This window comes from Martes martes (genome assembly GCF_963455335.1).
Source record: "Martes martes genome assembly, chromosome: 10".
Lineage (NCBI taxonomy): Eukaryota > Metazoa > Chordata > Mammalia > Carnivora > Mustelidae > Martes > Martes martes.
In genome coordinates, this window is record NC_137898.1 from 52,138,189 (window position 1) to 52,158,958 (window position 20,770).

The window sequence follows — 20,770 nt, forward strand, 5'->3', positions numbered from 1 at the left end:
CTCTCTGGCTGTGCTTTTGTGTTTTGTCAGAATTAATGAGAAAAGTTCCCGTGCCCTGCGGGTAATTAGTGTCCTTGGAGTTAAATAAGCTAATGGCGGGCACCTCTGGCCCAAGCAATTATGTTTGTGTATTGAATAATTGATTCAAAGGGGGGAAGGGCCGCTAATCAGATCTGAGCATAATGAATTGATTTAATTAACAGGGGAACTGAGGGGCCCTGGGAAACGCAGGCTGCACTCGGCAGCGGCTAGCGCGGCCCGCGCGGACGAGAACGGGCGCGCGGCTGCGGCGGCGGCGGCGGCTCCGGCCCGGCCCGGGCAGCGGCTGCTCCAGCGGCTCCCGCGACCCCGCGGCGGACGGACGCGCCCCCGCCCCCGGGACGCGCCGGCCGCACCCCCACCCCCCTCCACCGCCAGCGCTCCCTGCCCGCGGGGCTGAGCTGCCGGCGCCGGTCCGCCTGCCCCAGTTCCCGGCCGCCGGGCGCGGGGCGCGGAGCCCGCGCGGGGCCGGTGGGAGCAACGCAGTCGGGCGGCGGCGGAGTCCGAGCCGCGCGCCCCTCCGCGTCCTCGGCCCGTGCCGGGCTGGCGCCGCCGGGGGATCATGGTGTTGGACCAGGAGGACGGTAGGTGCCCCGGGTTGGGGGTGGGGCGCGGGCGCGGACGGCGGCGGCGCGGGCCCTGCCGAGGCCACCCCGCTCGCGTCGCGGCTGCAGCGTCCCCCGCGCGGGCCTCGGCTGGCTCGGGCCGCTCGGCTGCTTCCCGGAAGCGCGGCGCTGGGTGTGCGCGCGGGCGTGCGTGCCGGGGTGCTGGGCTCAGCCCGCGGGTTCCTTAGCGGGGTCGGGAAGTCACCCGGGCCGCCGCGGGCCCGCCAGCCCTGCACGCTCCGGCCGGGAACTTTCTCTCTGGCTCTTGCCGTCTCGCAGACACTGGGAGCGCCTCTGCGACCCGCGCCGCCGCGGGCTTCCCCGCAGTGCTCACAGCCCCCAAGTCTCCTAGGCTTTCTGGGTGTCTGCGCGCCCGCCTTCCGCACCCGACTGCGGAACGCCTCCCCCAGGGGGATACCCAGAGAGCCTGCAGGCAAACCCGCACGGCCCGGGGGTCCCTCAGATCTAGAACTTCACAGCTGCGGGATGGGTGACATTGCTTCACCCCTGGCAGCCCCCCCCCTTCCGTCAAGTGTATCGGGAGTTGCCCTGCCGGCTAGGGTTGGGTCCTGTATCCAGAATATCGGGGTTGGGGGGGCGGATTTACCTTGAAGCTTATGAAGTTTCAGCTTCATAGTCCTTTGATGGTCATTTTGTGTTAGCAGGCTTGTATTCCTTTTCTTAAAGAGCACCCCCAACCCCTAAATTGCATAAGTAAGCTTGGTTCTCGAAAAATCTGGATCCAAGCCTGAGTCCAACTCACAGCTTTCCCACTGTGACTACCAATCTGCAAGAGAAGGCACAGCCAGGCTGCCCCATAGAGCCATTCCTTGGGGCTAGGCAGTTCCTCAGTGCCTGAGGGATGAAGCCCTGAGCAGGAGGCTGGGAAATTTGAGGCTACAACACAGCTGCTGGTGTGCAGTGAAGGGTCTGGCTGCCTGACCTCTCTCTCTGGCCCCATTAGTCCCTCGTCCCAGCCTACCAACTCCCATTGTGGTCATCAACTGTCCTGCTTTGCCCAGAACCAGCTGGTTTTAGCACAGAGAGTCCTGCCTTCTGGGAACCCCTTCAGTCCTGGGACAAACCAAGACATGTGGTCAGCCTACATCCATAACATTCTCAGAGCTGTTGTGCAGGGGTGGCTTGGCCTTCATCAGGAGGGTGACAGAGGCTTGCTTCCTGGGGGAGCAGATTTGGCCTAGGCCTCCACCAGGCCTAACAGATATAACTGCAGCTTCCTCGACAAAGGAGGAAAGTTTGTCAACTTCTCCACTCTAGATGATTGCAAATTCCTGTGTTTAGGCTGCTTTTCTGTTAGTAGGGGGCAGAGCAGGGCATCTGAACTTGGCCAGCAGGCATCCTGATTGTACTGCAAAATCTGTAGGGTCACTCTGTCCTGTCATCTGTGGCGGCCACTCCAAATACCTCTGTGAGCTTCACCTGTGAAGCCAGCTTGTAGACCCATCTTGGATACAGCTGCACTGTGTTGGAAGCAGGGCCCTCAGGCTGAGGCACATCTGACAGCCTCCACTGAGTTCTGGAATATCTGGTCTGCCCAGGCCCTGGGGCAAAGAGTCTCCCGTCCCCCCCCACCCCACCCCCACCCCACACACATCTCCCAAATCCAGTGCAGGAACCCTTCCTCAGGACTTTCCTGCCAAGTACAGGGAAAAACTGCTAGGACCTGCCCCAAACTTTGAAAGGCAGCCAGTAGTACCCCCTTTCTCCTCACCATAACCTGGGGGCTGATCAGCTGCTGGTCTGTCTCTGCTGTCCCTAGAGGCATCTCAAAGACATTCTGGAGCACTCTTGGCAACATTGACCTGAGAGTACATGCTCATTGCCTGTGGACTATGTTGGGTACAAACCACCTCCCCCAGCCCCAGAGGATCTGAGGATTCCACTCTGGTGTTGTGGGTGTGCCCCTGGACCTGGAGGCAGCTTGGGTGGGGGTAGGCCCGGGCACAGGACTTACCTTCCTGGCCAGCAATTCCCCATGAACTGAGAGGGTGGCTGCCAGATGGGTGAGGCTTATGTTTGGCTCTGTCCCTCCAGTGGGCCCCTTCCTGGCTAAGAGCTCCAGTCATCTAAACCCTCCAAGACTTGCTGGGTAGCTCTGTAAAGTGGAAGGCCTCTTTGGAGGCCCTTTTCCAGATCACTGTGGGAGCTTGATGCTCACAACTGGGGGTGCAGAGAGAGCCGCCTGTGGACACAAGCAGCCCTTCACACACAGTGGCGACCCCCTGCTGACATACCCTACCTGCCTCTTCAGCCCATGGCTCAGAACTACAGGCCTGCTCCCATTCCTGAGGTGGGGTACAGGGTGCCCGACTCCCCAGAGGGATGCTGGTGGGATGGCTGCTAACTGGGTAACTTGGAGGCTTGAGGAAGCTGGTGTTGGGACAGAGCCCCAAGCCTAACATGAGCAAGAGACTGGGAAAGTGCCTCCAGCTAGTCAAGTCCTGGGTTGTGGGTCAGGGCCAGACCCTTGAAAGGGAGGAGGAGCTGGCCCTGGGACTTGAGAGTAAAGCCGCAGCCCTCATGGAGGGAATGCCTCCCCATTCTGAGGGAATGCCCACAGAGGCATCTACAGCCAGAAGCTACCCCTTGCCAGACTGTCAGGCCCATTGCCTGTGACACTGTCTGGCCCCCAGCTCAGCCTGGGGTGGCAGGTTAGTACGAAATGAGCCCGTGGCCAGCAGAGTCAAAGCCTCCCTCAGACCCTCAGGGTATAGCTCTGGCTGCAGTGGCAGGGGAGAGATCCAGCTCACAGTCCTGAGGGACAGTGAGGCTGAGAAAAACGATATATTTAACATCAAATATACTCAAGGACTATTAGGATTAAGTATTCTAGATGAAGGGGAAAGCGAAACCCTCTGAGCTGCAGATGAGGCATCTCATTAGAAGCAGCCTCTCTTCTGTTTTCTCAAAGCCTGACTTCCCCACTTAGGCTGGAGGAAGATGGGCAGCAGCCCCACTCCCCCATTCCCACCCTTGCCAGGCACTCTGCTTTGGGACCTTCCGCTGGCTTCAGGGGCACCGCCTGGCCTCCAGGTTTCGTGTATACTCAATAAGTCCCCGCAATGTCGGGGTGCCACAGTTTACAAGGCATGTTCACAACCATTAGCTTATCTGACTCCCACCGCAACCTTGGAGAGCAGCGCAGGTCTCCCATGTCACAAACACGGAAACTGAGGCCCAGACAAAGTGATTTGCTAAGGTCCACCATTGGTAACAGGCAGAGATGGGATGAAATCCCAACTGGTGGTCCTTGCCTTCTCCTTGCCTAGGTCTAGTCCTCAGAAGTGTCTGCCAGGGATGAACCTCTGACATGTCTTTCTGAAGCCCTCCTTGAGCTATAGAAAATCGTTAATATTTCCATCCTCTCGGATCACGGTACTGTGAAGGGGGAAAAAAAGAAAAAAAAAAGCTCTTGGTATTTAAGAGTGGCCTTCCTAGTCTAGGTAACCTGGCGCTAACCCCAAGCTCTTGGAGGAGAAGTAGGGTTCAGGAAGAGAGGAGATGAGCACTGTCTTCCTTCCTGCCTCCTGAGGTACAGAGCAAGGATTTTCAACTCGGAAATAGCAGGAATCTTTTGTTCACTGTGGTATCATCAGTGCCTTAGAATAATACGTGCTCAATAAATAGTTTTGGAAGGAGAAAAACCTTCAAGGCCACACTGTGCTTGCTCAGAGAGAAGCTGAGACAGGATTCTGCTCCCTAAGGAATTAGGATGCTCTTGCGGGGGGGTGGGGGGCTGCGTGCTGGGGTAAGCGTGATGCTAGTTTGTACCCTGCAGAGGGCTAACTTTGCCAAACAATTCAGGAGGTAACAAGAACCCTCCGGCAGAGCTGGTAGGAAGGGAGGGTACGAGATCAGAGAAAGATAGCCTGGCTGGGAGGGCGGTCAGAAACTAAGGCTGACAGGGTGGGAGTGGAAGACAAGGGTGGTCCACCGGACAAATATCTGGGATGAGGACCCTGGGTGCTGCGCAGAACCAAGCGCCGAGCTAGGGCCGAGCGACCTCCAGGTGGCGCTGCGGAGCCGGGCAGCCGCGCGTCTCCACTCCCCATTAACCCGGGAGGGAGGGGGGCCTCGGGAAATGTGTGCATTTATTCAGTAGCAGAAGTGCAAACCTCATACATTGAGGGAGAAAGGCAGCGGGAGACGGCCGCCGAGATTCCCCCATCTCTTTGAATATAATTTTAGATTGAGATTCAGATTAAATCCGAGGGGAAAACACTTTATGAGGCTGAAAGCTGTGTCGTTGCCAGAGCCAGGGTTATGAGCTATCAAATGCAATTACATTAAGACAGATTATACTGGGCAAATTGAGCCATTTAGAAGGTGAGAATCAAAGAAACGGCTCTGATCCTCTCTTCCCCCTTCTCTCTCCCTCTCCCTCTCTCTCTCTCTAAATTGCAGTTCGTAGTTCCTTGCAATTCTGAGGCACAAAAGTAGGTGAGACTGCTTTTGTATCTGCGAAGTGCTTCGCTCCTGAATGTAATTCTAGCTGAGTGCAATCTAGGTTAAGAGCCGGACAAGCGGGTAATTAGAGCCCGCTCGCTGCCCGAGGACCGGCCGCCCCGCCGAAGCGCGCCCGGAGTCGGCGCCCTTCTCCCGGTCGAGCCGAGCTGCGGCTGGACACGGAGCGCCCGAGATGATGGTGCTGGACAAGGAGGACGGTAGGTGGCGGGCAGGGGGTCGACGCCCCGCACCCCCTCGTCCCCCCCCCACCCCCCCGCGCGGGAGCTCACGGCGGGACGCACACGCGCCGGGATTGCCAGGCGGGCGGGGTGCGGGGGGCCGGGGCGGGGGCGGCCAGGTGGGGCCGGGGGAGGGGTGAGTGAGCCGGAGGGCGGGCGGTGCGCCCGCCGCGTGGGGCTCTGTGGTGCCGCGTGCAGGCTTGGGTCCCCTCGGATCTCCGCGCAGTGGCGCTCCACGAGCGGCGTCTCGTCTTTGCGGCCGCTCCTCTCACCACAGCCATCTCCCTCGCGCCGGCTGGGTAATCCGAGAGGACGCCAAAGCTTGCGGCCAGCGGGCGCGCGGGAAGCCGGTGCTGGCCCCGGGGTGCCCGGCGAGCGAGGAGAAGGCCCGCCGGCCCCTGCTGACACAGACGCCTCCTGTGCCCTCCCACTGGCTCCCGGTCCCCTGAGCGGGCAGGCGGGAGTTTGGCCCAGAGGAAGAAAGTGTCCCGCCACCGACCAGTAGCACTGTGCAGGCGAGGTCCTGGAGAGTGACATGAACCTGACATGGTCAAGAGCCTCAGTGCACCCCAGAAGTCAGAACACAAGGCCCATGGTTGCTGCAAGCCTCTAGAAGATGGTCCCATAGACCCCAAAGCCTTCCTGACTGGGAGTACCCTGCAGAAAGGGTCCTGGTGTGTTCAGGAGAGGTTGGGGATCACAGCCCACTTAAAGGTAAAACCAGCTGGGTGCCTCCTGACCCAAACGCAGAGGCGGGTGGCCACACAGTAGCTGTTCCTTGGCTGACAGGGGCTCTCCTTGCCCTGTAGGTGATGGTTGCCTGGTGTGTTGGTGCTATAGGGAGATGAGGATAGAATTGTTGGCACTCATGCTGTCACCTGATTTCTACTAGTAAGGAACTGAGAAGGTGGTTTGCAGCATGTCACCAGGAATCCTCTTGGATTAACGGTGGTGGCCATTCTCTAACCTTCTACTAGTGAGTCTACCCTAGACCTGTGCCCTCTGCCCACCGGGTCAGTGGTGTTACTGTCATGGTCACTGGGTGAAAATTCCAAGTTAAGTGACTTGCTCAAGGTCACACAGGATGTGCACTTCGCTGCTACCACAAGCTGGGGCTCCTAGCCTCCCCACCAGCCCTGAGACCTCCATCAGGGAGGGGCATTTAAAGTGTCTGGCCTGGGGGTGGCATGTGGGGTAGCCTTGAAGGCTATTTCTCAGCATGTATACAGTAAGAGAGGAAAGGGGCAACTAAGTGCTTCTGGCCAAAGGGATGCATTTGTGAGAGGCTGGCCAGGGTGTGACCTCCATCCCTAGTATGCTTGTAGCTCTTTGGGGCCCTCTCCCAGGATCCCTATGGGGGCCACCAGAGGACTAGGCTTCTGCAGGTGTGTACAGAATGACAAGGAGAAGGACCTGGTCAGGCCAGACCAGGAGGGAAGAGGCATTTTGTCGTGAGCTCGCCGGGTTCTCTCAGACCAGTCATGCCCAGAGCTAGCCTTCACTTTCCCTCTTGGTAAAATGAAGGGCTTGCAGAGGCCAGCACAGAGGGCCCTTCCTGTGTGTGGGGGTACTCTCCTGATGGGGAGATGTGGAACTCAGGGCGTGTCTTTAGCCGTGGCTATTTGGCATGCTTGTTCCCCAGGATCGAGCAGAACTGGAGAAAACCCAGGCCCTGTACATGGGAGGCCTCAAGCGAGGAGATTGGTCTCATGCAGCAGAATGACCCCACCACTCCCACCTAGGTGGTGCTCTGTGCAGGTACCCCAGAGACCCTTTGAGCTCTGTGATACTCCAGATTTGCAGATGAGCCCTGAGTAGGAATAGATACCTGGAAGTCATTTTAGCCAGTCTCTTGCGTCCAGACGGCAGTGCACCGCAGCCGCCCTGGGCATGCGTTTTTCCCCTAGTCTCCACCAGATCCGCAGAGGAGAGCTCGTAATACCCCTCAGTCCCTGGCTCAGTTTAGTCGGAACAGAGTGGTGCCTCCTGCAGTTCATACCACTGAGCCCTGGGGCCTAGAGCACCGGGAAGGTAGACAGCTGGGGTCCCGAGGAGCCATCTGGTTCTTGTCCTGCCCAGCCCAGAGGTGTCCTCCAAAAGCAGTCTTTCTGCTCCTACATCTGCCCTCCACTCCCTATTAGTCTGGTCTCCCCTAATTCCAGGAAACCCTGAAGGTGGCACCTTCCATTGGGGAAGGGAGAAAGACTCTGGATCAACTCACCTGTCCGTCCGAGCCCGCTGCCTAATTTCTTCCTGGCACTTATGCCCTTCCAGCAGGCAGCCCTCTGGGTTAGGTGGCAGCCTTGCCCCCCAGGGCCCCCCAAGAAGCATGTCCCTCCAGGATGCAGCACCGCACCCTTTGTCTGGCTGCAGCAGGGACTCGGGGCCCTTATTAACCACCCCCAATGCCTTTTCTCCACCTGACAGCATCTTGTCGGAAGAGGCCGGGGCTCCTCTGGTTGAAGTCAGGTCTGCCAGCTGCCGAGGACCAAAGCTCTTGCTCTGCTGGGCTGCAGGGCTTTCATGTTGCACTTCTGAAAGATAATAAAATATCAATCGCTTTGCCGTAGCAACGGGTTTAAGAGACTTTCTGAAGTATTGAATTGTCAGAAAAAAAAATTTTTTTTTTTTTTTTTGCTTTTAAGCACAGTGCATTATTAATAAAGTAATCCATTAGGTCGAGCAGTGAAGGGCCACCACAGAGAGGAAAGATCTGTTTTGCAAATGGTTAAACTTCTGGTTTTAAGATTAATTGCTTTCATTTGGACGCTTGCTGTTGGCCTAGCCATCTCCACTTTACTGGAACTCAGGGTCCGGGCTTTCTAGATGCCGTGGGGCCTGCCTGTCAGCAAAGGAAGCCCTGCTCCAACTTTCCCGGAGAAAGAGCCCTTCTCTCCCTGGCACGGGTGCTTGAACTGGCACTCGGCTGGGGGCCTTCCGGGGAAGCTTGTAGGCTCAGGGGAGCAAAGGGCACTCCTGCTCTGAACCAGATTAGCCCTCAGACCATTGGAGAAGGGGGCTTGAGTACTCAGAAGCAGGCAGCAGAGGGTCCAGGCAGCCCCAAGAACAGGGAGAGCCTTGGGTTGTGGGGGACTGGGCAAGAGGGGATGTTGCAGGCACCCTCTTGGGGGTGCTGGCCTGTCCCCAGGTGCATGCTGGAGAAAGGCAGGTAAGCTGCCTCTGCCAAGGCCCCGTAGGAAGACTGGGCTGCCCACAGGAAACAGCAGGTGGGTTGCAGAACTAAACACCAGACATGATTCTGAGAGCATTTTGAATAAGTAAAATTGCCTAAGGAGAGTGGAGCTGGCCTGAGGAAGGCCAGACAGTGAGTCTTCAATTGTTAATGACCGCTGCGAGTGTGGCCTCCACAGTGGACCTGGGTGACCTGCCAGGCTATTCCTGGGTACCGTCCTGCTCAGCCGTCAGCAGGACCTCCTGGGCTATCCCATCATGCCCTGGAGTGCAAAGAGACACAGTGTCTCTCCCAGCAGAGTGTGGCTAGGACCCTTCCTGACCCCAGAGATGGAGGCAGGGAGTGGGCCGTGATGCTTGTCCACTCTGGAGACCCCAGCGGGGTGGCAGGAAGGCAGTGCCCAACAGGCACGGCTGCCTGCTGAGGGTGTGTAAAGGCCTGATGAGGCCAGCGTGGGGGGCACCCGGCCTGACACCTGCCAGGGGCCTAGAAGAGGAGGGTCCCCATCTGCAGCGCCTGTGGCAGCTCTGGCAGCAGCTACCTCCCATCCTTTGGAAATGAGGCTTTACAAATCTTGAGCAGCATGTACGAGCTGCTTACCTTTCCTGCCCCAGTTCAGCTGGGCGGAGAGCCTGTAGAGACGGGTCTCCCTCACCCCCTCCCAGAGCCTTGCATAAAGAAGCAGGTGCTTCTCTCTGTTCCCCGCTCTTCTGTTCATTTGCCCACACAGAGCACTAAGGGGTGGGGGGCGGGGGACAGGGAAACAACATAAATTGGTCTGTCGTCCAGAATCCATGTCTCGCTAATGTACCCAGATTAACTCAACTGTAAATTGTCTCCTTGGATGGCAGTGTCTTGCTAAAAGTTTCCCATATGATTCATGATTTGGATTGCTTTTAACGGCTATTGGCTAAGCAAGCCGGTGACTGTACAAGGTGATGCAATTGGCATTAGTGAGGGGAGGCACGGGAGCGTGTAATGCAGTCAATACTGCATTAACTACTGATGCCCAATTACAGGGAGTGGGAGAGAGCCTTTCAGGAGCATTAGGACAGGGAGAAGCTGAGATCACTGGCCGCCACTTGCCTAAAAGCTTCACCCTTTGCGTGCCGGGGCTTGGCGCTGATGTGGCCACTCACTTGGCCTCTGGGGCTGCCTTTCTGTCTTACTATCTCTCTCTTTCTGGACATGTCCCACATGATGCTTTTTAGCACGTGGAAATATGCATTCTCCCAGAGCCCAGGCCTGCCTCTGGCCCCTCAGAGAGCTGATTCCCCACCCCAGCCAGTGTCCAGAATCAGACCTGGAGGCCACCCCACCCACTCCCATTTAAAGAGCCTCCCAGCAGGACCCATTTGTGAGCAAGACCAAGAAGAGATTTATTTCGGTCTCTCTCCCCTTGGGACAGACGGATGATGGCCAGCGAGCGCTGGCGGCCGCCCCTCTGTGGTCATGGGCAGAGGAACTTGAGGTTGGGCCTTGGCACGGTGGACTGTGGGGCACGGTTGCCAGAATTGGGAAGTGGCCATGGTTGGACAGGACCTTCTCTGAGCCCAAGACAGAGCTGGGGAGCCTACTGGGGGCATGGCCCAAGCCAAGGTGGGGTCTCCAGCAAACGTGGACTGCCTCCAGAGCTGCCTCCACCCAGGGCACAGCTGCCCCCAAGTAGCCAGCAGGCCAAGGCTGTTGTTCAGACCTACCTCCAGGGCCCCGAGGAGCTCCCTGTCGGGAGGGCCAGCAGACAGGAAGGAGTTAGAGAGCAACGTAGAGAAAAGGGCATCGGTGCCACAGTGTGCCGGGAACCAGTGGGCTGGCTGCCACCTCTGCTGTCCTGGTACGCTCTGCAGGTCTGTCACGTCCACTGTGGGTTTGTGCCCCATGCCCACCAGTGCTGAGGTTGCTCTGCCTCTCTACCTTGTCATCTCTACAGTGAGAACAGCCGCATCCAACTGGTTGGGGGGCTAATTAGGATTCAATGAGATGGAGTCCATGTATACGCTTGATAAGCCAGGAAGCCTCCTGCCTGTGTGAGGTGACTTTGTGCTCCACCAACTACCCTGTGATCAAATAACCCGCTGCCCGATGTGGTGCCTTGTTCACTCACTCTCCCTCTTCCGTTTATCCATCATGGCCATTGATCACTGCTGTCCAGGAGGGAGGCTGACTTCACTACTTACCACCACTGGCCAGATTCCCCAAGGCAGGTAGCATTGTAGGAAGAAGCCTCCAAGACCGCTCTCTGCAAGCGCTTCCATCTACAGGGGGGACAGGCAAGGTTGAAAGTGTGCAGGAGGGTTGCCTGGCTTCTGTAGGGAACCCAGGGTTCCTTTCGGGTTCTCTGCCCAACTTCCATGTCCTCTAATCCTTGCCCCGAGGCATGATGAGGCTGGGTGGTAGGAAAGTCTGATCAGGAGGAACATCACCTGTCCTCTTGCCAGCCTGCTGACCGCCCACAGGACACGGTTCCATCCTCACATTAAGTCCCGCTGGCAGGTGCTGATGGGCACTAACCTGGCCCAGGTCTTCTGGGACCAGAGCAGCCCCAGAGATGCATATGACATGTAGCCCATCCTGCCTGCCCGCCCTGCCTGGAGTGGAAGGACAACTGAGGCACGGAGGGCATCCTCCTCTCCTTACGCTTAACTCTTCCTGGTGCTGCTAGAGTGAGTTTGCCTGGCACGCCTGCATGAGGGATAGGACCACACCAGTGGGGTCAGCTTGTATGGGCCTATGAGAGCTGATCTGGCACATCTCTCCCCAACTCTTGAGTTCAGTGGCATTATACTGGTAGTGGGAAATGAGCCTTGGGGGGAATATTAACCCCATGGATGTTGAAGGAGCCAACTGTGAAGTGTTTATCAGCACACAACTGGATGGCATTCATTTGGGGCTCTGGCCCTACCCTGTTTCTGTTCTGCCACCACCCGGCCTCTCCCTCTGCCTAGCACCTTTCTCCCAGCTCTCACTACAGCCAGGGCCTGGCCTGGGCTGCCCTGTCATCGTGCCTGAGACCTGCTGCCACACTAGCAGTTGGCCTTGCAGGAGCCTCCGGGTGGTCAAGGCCTCTTACAGACTGTTCCAGGCCAGGCTCAGAGTCCATCCACCCTACCTAGTAATAAGCTGGTGTCCTGTTGGAGCATATTCATTTTGTGTTTTGTCTAAGGCAGGCGTCCGCAGTGGCCGACACAACTCGGGGCAAATGAAAAGCAGGGGGTGTGAGAGGAGCGAGCAGGCTGGTCCAGGTTGCCGGGGCAGCTGTCCCAAAGAGCAGGCCGGCTGGGTCATGTTGCATCAGTAGCTCCTACCTCCCGCCTCTTCCCAGCTGAACTTCCTGGAGTGGCCTGCTGTCTCCAGGCACAGCCTGCTGGCATGATTCAGGAGACCGGGGTGCTAGTCCCAGCTGACTGCGGTGTGACTCCAGACAACTTACTGGACCTCAATTTTCACATTCTATAATGGGAGCAATACCTAACTTGCACCTAATGTCCGTGTACACTACTTGATCAACCAGGAACCCTCATGCTTCTGTGCAGGGACCTCGTTCTCTGCACAGATATGGTGTGATCTCTTTGGCTTCAGCCTCCCAGTCTTTAGGGCTCCTGTAAACACACTTGCTATGGTGTCATTGAACCCTTGCTGGAAACTGAGGCGTTGTGCTCTGCACGTGTATCAGTAAGTTGTCGCTGCATAACCATCTACCCCCAAACTCGGAGGCTCAAAACAACAAGCATCCATTTAGATCTTGAATCTGTAGGTCAGTGCTCTAGGCTGGGCTTGGCTGAGCGGTCTCTTGGGTCTCAGCTGGACACTCTCGTGCCTGGCAGACGGCCTATCTCCTGGACGCTGTGGGTACGAGTATCCCTTGTTGTCCAGCAAGCTCTTCTGGCCTGTTCTCATAGTAGAAACAGGTCAGGAGGGAGAGTGGAAGTACACAACGTTTCCTGACTCCTGGGCTTGGCTCTGGGAGGCTTTCGCTTCTGCCACATTCCTTAGGCCAAAATAAATCACAAGGCCAGCTTGAATTTGGGGGCAGGGTGGGGGTGGTCAGATTCTGTTCTTGAAGGGAAGAGGTGGAGAGTCACATTGCAAAGGGCGTGCATACTACCAGCAGGAGGGGTAGAGAATTGGGGCCATTTCTGTACTCATTCCACCAAAGCATCTTCCACGTATGATCTCATTGAATACCCTGAACCACCCTAGGAAAAAGCCACACGTATTATCCTCATTTCACAGATGAGAAAACTGCCATACAAAGAGACTGTGTAATTGGTCGCGGGTCCCACGCTTGCAAGGGCCAGAGTTCAGGCCATCTTACTGCAGCACTGTGCTCTGCAGCCTCCCTGTTCCAGCTGGCGGGCTTGGAGGTGGGCGAGAGGGACACTCGGGGAGGGCTCAAGGGAGAGGGGGTGGAGCCAGCAAGAGGATGCCTGGGGACAAGGGGTGGGAGGCTGGTGGTCAGGGCAGTTCATCCAGGGGGCTGCCATTGGATGGAAGGCCTGGAGGGGAACCGCAATGAGGTCAGCCCCCGCTGCCTCCTCCAGCTTTTCCGCTCTGCCCTGTGATGCTGCTGGACAGGTGGAAGGGGTGAGCAGCTCCCGTGCTCGCCAGAGCTGACTCAAGCCTGGGTCTATATGCAGATACAGCCAGGCGGGAATCAATTCATTGGTTAGCCCCTCGCCTCAAAACGGGGCGGTAAGTGGGCTGGTGAGAGGCCTGTGTACATTCATAAACCAGCTGATTGAAAAGCAATATTTCAGATAAATACAAGCCAGCGATCTATCAGTGGTTGTAATAAAACCCAGGCTTCAGGCTGTGATTTTATTTTGAAATAATAAGAATTGCTTGATTCTTTTTACTTGAGTTACCATGGTAATTCCGGCGTGGAGCAGTGTTATATTGATTTAGAAAGTGGACAGTAATATTTCTTTTGTGTTATTCTGTTTCTAGGCCTTGATTTCTAATTTCCACTTGGAGATTACTTTTATAAATTTCTTAAGTCCTTCCACTTTTTTTCCTCTCACAGTATAATTTTCCTCTCATACGCCACTATGTTCTGAGCTTATTGGTTTGCTCTTATTTTAAATTAAACTTGCTGGTTTCAAATATTGAAATGACATCTTTGTCTGTGTCTGTACTTTGGTTTAGCAAAATATTACAGTCTGACGCTTTCTGCTTAATAATTTAAGGGAGGCATTCTGTCGGCCCTCACTGGGTGCTGATAACTTATGACTCAACCAACACAGGCCTTAAACTCCTGACATTTTAATATTGTGTGGCGGGAGTGGCTGCCCCTCTGCTTGGAGTCTCAGTGGAGAAAAACCCGTGTGGGAGGGAGACCTGTTCTTCCCACGTAAGAGGAAGCAGCTCTGGCACGGGGTTCCTGCAGCCCATGGCCTGCACCGGCTTTGTCCTGTCTCTCCCCTCCCTGAATCTTTAAAAACTCTCAATGCCTGCTCCCTGGTGTCTGGCAAGGATTGTGTGGGGGCTGCCTATGGGTCCCATCAGGTGCTGGATCTCTGTTTCTCAGCTTCCCCATTTGTTAAAGCAAGCGGAACTAGCGTGGGCTTTGAGTCAGACAGACTGTGTTCACATGCCACCTCTGCCACTTAGTGATTCTGAGTAGTAAGTTGCAATAGTAGTTATGACCCGTCAAATGGGTGTGGTCACGAACTGCCGTTTAGGTGCGTCAAGCCTTCAGCAGGCCAGGCTCTTGCCGGTCTTGGAGACAGTTGGTATAGTTGCCTAAACTTCGTCAGGTCTTAGTGAGGAGCAGCGGAGAAAGTGGAAGTGGTTATACCTTGAAACACTTACTCTGCTCCAGACACGCGTGGGGTTTGGAGCCCTGGCAGGATCGCTCTTTGGAAAGGAGCCTTGGCTTCAGGAGGTGGGTCGGCTCCGCCCACTTTCCTGCCCCCCCAGCCTGGAGCAGGGGCATCTGTCCTCTGGTGTCTTCACAGTACCCCACAGCAAGGACTGGACTCCTGAGGGAAACTCGCAACAATATGGCTTATAGGGCTGAGATGGGTCTGCAGGATGCCCCCTCTGTGGCCTGAGGAGAGGCCCCGGTCCTCTGTGGTATGCCAATGCCTCGCTGACATGAAGACATGAAGACATATGCCAACGCATATGTCTTCGCTACCTATGGCTGCGTAACAAATTATTTCACAGTTTAGCATTTTTAAACAGCACTCACTTGTTAATCTCGTTTCCGTGGGTCAGGAGTCCACGTCCAGATTAAGCTGGGTCCTCTAGCGCAGACATTTTTTGCAGACCGTAATTAAGGTGTTGGCTGGGGCTGTGGTCTCATGTCAAGATTCATCTGGGGATTGAGCTTCCCAGTTCACTCATTTCATTGTTGGCAGGATTCAGTTCCTCCTGGGCTTTTGGGCTGAGGGCTTCCATTCCTCACTGACTGTGGATCAGGGCCAGCCCTCATTTCCGTACCACATGGGCCTCTCCAACATGGCAGCTTGTTTCCTTAAAGCCATTGAGAGAGTGTCTGCTAGCATGCAGGAAATCACAGTCTTTTATAAGATGTGACACATCTGATCACAGATGTGACATTCCATCACTTCGGCTGTATTTTCTTCCTTGGGAGCAAGTCACTCAGCCCAGTTAGAACTCAAGGAAATGGGGGGATTACACAAGGTCATGAACACCAGAAAATGGGATTGTTGGACCCCATCTGAGATATCAGCCTATCGTGAGAGGTCAGCAAACTCTGGCCCCAGGTGGCTAACAGTGTAGCTGCCCCCAGAGAGGATGAAACGTCAGCTCCATCCCCAGGAGGCCCATTGCCTCTGCCTCATACCACAGAGGGCCACAGATGTCTCAAGGCCTTTCATTTAATCTTCGCAGCCCCCTTGGGAGGCTGGGAGATCGAACACTAGCCCCATTTTGCAGAGGAATAGGTTGTGCTCAGAGAGGGAAAGACACTTGCCTAGGATAGCCCAGCAAGTCGGTCTGTGTCCAAGTTCAGAGAACCAGCACTTCCGTGAGCCTGGGGAGGTAGTGGTAAAGGCACTCCCAGGCCTCCCTGGCCCTGGTGGTGAGAGGCACTAGCACTGACTGTAAGCACACGCAGGGACCAGGGCCACATATGGGAACTGTTAGATTCCTCGTGTCACAGATGATAGGTTTGTGGAGGACACCGGGGGCCTGCCATGCAGCTTTCTGTTACCCAGAGGCATCTCTTCTCACTCACTGGACCCTGGGAGGAGGGGAGGGTTGTACCTCCCTGAACCAGTCTTCCCGCAGCCATTAGACTGTGGCGTCTACCCCTCTCCCCAGCTGTTGCCCGGCCAGGGGGAGCTGGCATCTTCGAAGCGGCCTGGGCAGAGACCATTTGAGCAGTTCTTCACATGGGAGCAGGACTGAAGGAGGCTTTCCTGTGGGCTGGAGCCCAGGGCTAGGAGCTAGAACTCCTGCATCCACAGCCTGGCTCCCCGCCCCCACCCCCCGCCCGACTCTCAGTCTGTCCCTGGGCAGGTGCCGTCTGCTCTCTGGGTCTGTGCTTCGCCATTTACATTTCAAGGGTTTCTGGCTGCTTGCTGCCCAGTGGTACTGTGTCTGGAGACAGGTCCATGGGGAAGGTGTGTATTGAGGCCAAGGCCTGGAGAAAAACCTCCTTGTCCAGGTTTCATGTCTTTCTTTGTTGTCCTGGTGTCAGAGAAGCAGAGAGCCCAGGTGGGAACATCTGTGGCCTCTGGCCCTCCACCCATGGTCTTGCCACATTTGAATCCAGGTGGGCTGTCTCATTTCCAGCTGTTCCCAGGTAAAGCCTCAGCTAAGAAGTAGAGGAGACCCCTGAAGCAGGCCCAGAGCCTGGAAGCCAGTAAACCAGAAGTTACAGCCTCAGGCCTGAAAAGACCCTGGGTAATTACCCCTCCCCCTCGACTTTTATGTTAGGAAAACTAAGGCGCCAAGAAGCCTCTGTGTCCTCTCTCAGCTGAATGTCTCAGAGATACTTTCTGAGCAGAAGAGTCTGAAGCCCAGCAGAGGCTGCTTCTGGCCCATGACAGGAAGCCAGGGCTGTACCCCATCTCCTCGCCTGTCAGTAAGAGGCTATCTCTTGAAGGCAGCTGCTCTCACTCCAGCCAGAAGCTCTTTCCCATCTGTGAGGTGTCTTGGCAGGGGCAAGGGCTCTGGAAGAACTGAGGGCAGGGGCAACTTTCTCTCAGGTACCAGGTTCTGACCTCGTACTCAGCCCAGGTGCAGAGTGTGACCTCTTTCTGCCCCATGGATGTTTTCACACAGTTCTTTGATCCTCAGAATGCTTTATCAGATCAGTGCTAAAATATGCCTGTGTGTGAGAATAACATCTCATTAATATTATCAAAAACATAAAAATAAAAAATATGATCCAGGAAAAAAAACCAAAATTGGTTGAAATAACACAAAGCAAAGCTGGCAACAGTTAACACTGCACCTGGCAAAATATGTTATTGACTAAAAATTGATGGAGGAATCAACTCTTCCTGAGAAAATGTAGATCTGCCAAAGTTGGCTCAGGAAGTATTTTTTTGGTAGAAATAATTATCACAAAAGAAATCTCAACAATGTCAAAAGCTGTAGTTCGTAAGATTTAATATGAGCCAAAACTGATCATGAACCGAATAGTCACTTTAAATTTAAAAATAATCGATCCCAATGAAAATAATTTTAATAAGGAATTTTTTTAATTGTTTTAAGGGGCAGGAGGAGGAACTTTAGTAAAATAAGAATGGGGAAAGGGCAAAAAAAATCTTAAACATTAGTGAATAGAAAATAGATCAAGGAATCAAATTGACTTAATGAAGCTCATTAAGAATTACTTTCTTGATGAAAAATCATCATAGTATAATTCTTACTAAAATATATGACTTAGCAATAATTGCTTAGCAATTATTTATTAAGTCAATAGTGAGTGAGAATGAATGAACAGGCAAAGGAGGTTGGGAGGTAAGCAGAGAGGATCTCAAGCACAAAGCAATCTTTGTCCCAGAGAGAGGACAGACTTACACTTTTCTCTTTTTTAAAGATTTTATTTATTTGAGAGAGAATGCACAAGCGGGGGGGGGGGGACAGCAGAGGGAGGGGGAGAAGCAGACTCCCCACCGAGCAGGGAGCCTGACATGGGGCTCAGTCCTGGGACCCTGAATCATGACCTGAGCTCAAGGCAGACCTTTAACCAACTGAACCACCCAGGCGCCCCAGACTTACACTTTATTAAGACTTGTACTACTCAGGCATGTTTTCCAGCACCAACCAGCAGTTCTCCAATTCTCAGGGGACACAGACTGGGTGTCCCACAATTTAACTCAATCCTGACACTATCTAGTATTAGCCCCTGCAGGTTAAAGGCTCAGTCCCACAAGGCTGCCCCCACTTTGGAGGCCAATCACAAATCCCAGTTGTCGTCTCTACTTCTGATCAGGGTTCCCACGATCCCCTCCTCAGGTCAGAGAATTTGCTAGGAAGGCTCACAGACCTTGGAATCATTTTCTTACATTGACCCATTCACTGTATAGGATACAGATGAAGAGGTACATAGGGTGAGGTTCTGAGCCCAGGAGCTTCTGTCTCTGGGGAACTGGGTTCCACCACCCTCCTGGCACCTGGATGCAGTCACCGATCCAGAGCTCATTAAGTCTGGTTCGAGAGTTTCTTAAAACTTAACCTCCATCGCCCTCCCTGTCTTTCCTGGACGTCTGGCAGTGCATGAGGCTGGAAGTTCCAGCCCTCCTATTGCTTGGTCTTTTTTGGTGGCCAGGCCCAGCCTCATCCTGAGACTAGCTGGGGGGCTCACCTTAAGTCACCTCAGGAGCATAAATGCAGGAGTGCTCAGAAGGGGCTCCTCACAAATCACAGAAGATAGCCTTAGCACTTGGGAAACGCCAAGGGTTTTAGGAGCTCTGTGCCAGGAACCAGAGACGAAGACCAAAGACATTATACCACAGCTACTCTGGGGAAAATAAATCAGAGGAGATAACATTAGGGGCAGCAAAAACAGCCCATGATGTTAGGGGGAAGTATTCTTCCTTTTGAACTTTCCAGGGTGCCTGCCCCCACCCCTCCAGCCTCAGACTTCTCCCCGCCCCTCTCTCTTCCTCCCTCCGTCCCTCCTTCCCTCTCTCCCTCCCTTCCTTCCTTCCATTTTCTGGCGAGCCTGCAGTCTGGGCATGTGAGGGGACTGGATGGGGATGGAGGTCTGGGTGGTCAGAGGAGGCAGCTGAAGTCCAAGAAAAGAAGGGTAGAGGGCATGGCCAGAGCTGTGGCCTTGGGAATGTGGTGGCTCATCTGACGTCTCCCAGGGATCAAGATCCCAGTATCAGGGCCTGAACTTCTGGAGTTGAACCCCAGCGAAGACAGACCCAAGGTCCTGTTTGCAAACTGGGCCTCACCTTCTTCTGTCCCAAGGACCCTTGCTTGCTCTTCCCAGCTTTGGCCTGAGGCTTCCCCTGACCCTCCCCTTCCTCTTCTTTTGCTGCCCTATGACCAGACCGAGATCCTAGCTTTCCAGGCTCCAAAGGAATGATGTGAAGCCCGTGGGCCTGAGGCAGGCAGGAGAACACCAGGGTAGGGAAGCAGCCAGTCCAGACCTGCCCAACCAGCCATGGGCCAGCTCCTAACCCCTCTGCTTCATGTGATCAGTCCTTAAAGAGTTTCTTGGTTGGCCCTCCCAGCTCTGGGCCAGTTTGCTTTCTCAGATAGGCTTCCATGAGAGCTCCTGATTTGGGGAAAGAGCTAAGTATTTCTGCCTTCTCTGTGTCTAATATAGTCCACTCCCTAATTATATATATATATAGCTAAGATAGACCCTGAGAAGAACAGAATCTTTGTGTCTCAGGGCACCTCTGTGTGGTGTAAATGAGTCGAAGGTCTTGCCTTGGCAGTGAGCTGGCTCTCAGGGGCATCCGTGGGTGGCCCTGGCTGGCTGCCCGGGGCCTCAAAACCCTCCTAGCCTACTCTATCCTGTCTCGGCACCACACCCTCTGCTCTCCAGGGCCCACACTCCCAGGAGCTCTGCCTTCTCTTACAGCAGGGAAGGCTTTTAATTCTCTCCCCCAAGAGGAGAGAAACCTCCAGAGCCTCTGCCCAGGCACAGGTAGAGAAATCTCTCAAATTCTTTAAGAGAAACATTGGCTACAGGAGCAGGTGACAACTTACGGCAGAGGTGGCCTTCTTTGGACTTGGGAGGGAGGTAGTCAGCATGGGCTTTGGACCCCAGTCCTGCCCTGCCTTCTTCTGATAGTGAGGTCTCAGGCGAGTCTTGCTTGTCCACCCACCACTGTGTGCCCCTGGGCCTCCGCAAGCCTGTTTCCTCACATGGACATTAGGGCTCAGAGCAGCCTCCCTGTACCTTGCACAGAACTCAAATGGGAGAATATGTTTCCATGTGTTTCGCCAACTGGACAGCACTGTGCCCACCTGAGGAGTAGTTAGAACGTGGTGGCTGCCTAAAGGGAAGGGTAGCTTCCGCCCTTTACCCCTGAGGGGTCCCCTCAGGCCCAGGACCTGTAGGACTTCAGAGAAGTTTGGGGAAAGTGGGGGATTGTTTCCCAAGGGGGTGGCTTCCTGAGACAGCAGCCCATGGTGAAGCCATGGAGGCTCATGGAACCAGCCTCATGCCTAGAACACGGACTTGTGTCCTCTCACCCCATGGCATAGATAGCCTCCTCTAGTGACCAGAGCTGTCTTGTCCCCTCCCGGGGGCTGCTCTGTGTGCTGAGATGAGGCCTGAGGTGCCCAAACTTAGAACCTAACCTTGGTCATCTCTCTAGGCTCAGGGTGGCTGGGTATGCCTGTCACGGCGCAGGCCTGGCGCCCCCTGTTGGCCAGGACGCTTAGTCTTCTTGAGTCAGCCTCTCAGATGAGCCGCAAAGGAAGCGGTGCTGAGCCTGGGTACTGTCTGTGCTCTCTCCAGCGGTATTCATTCACCCAGAGGTAGCCTTGCAGAGTTCCTCCATGGCCTCTGTGGCCTGGATCCATACGTGCACACCCCTGTCCCAGGGAGGCTCCCAGGCCCTAGGAGAGGGCAACAATTCCTTAACTGAGCCTGGGCTGGGGGCCTGGAGGGTCTCACTGTGATCTTATTCATTATGCACACAGGCTAACTCGTGGTACCCAATGTGGGACAAGCTCAAGACCTGAGAGAGGCACACCCCACCCCCCATACACGGGCACACACAATTTGGTGAGTAGGGCATAGGCCTCGGAAGATGCAGAAATTATGACAAAAGACAAAA

The 20,770-nt window shown here is 55.0% G+C and overlaps 1 protein-coding gene across 3 annotated transcripts in view; it reads left to right on the plus strand.

The window, feature by feature from the left end:
• Positions 1-425: 425 nt before the first annotated feature.
• LMO1 (LIM domain only 1) overlaps positions 426-20,770 on the plus strand; it is a 40,241-nt gene continuing 19,896 nt past the window's right edge. The window contains exons 1-2 of one of the 3 annotated variants that reach the window (XM_080817756.1): positions 480-623; positions 5,070-5,329. In XM_080817756.1, coding sequence (XP_080673882.1) covers positions 5,305-5,329 — 25 coding nt within the window. In that variant the 5' untranslated portion in view covers positions 480-623; positions 5,070-5,304. Of the gene's footprint in view, positions 624-4,783; positions 5,330-20,770 lie in introns of those variants that run through there. The other 2 variants (XM_080817757.1, XM_080817755.1) reach the window with 2 other exon arrangements.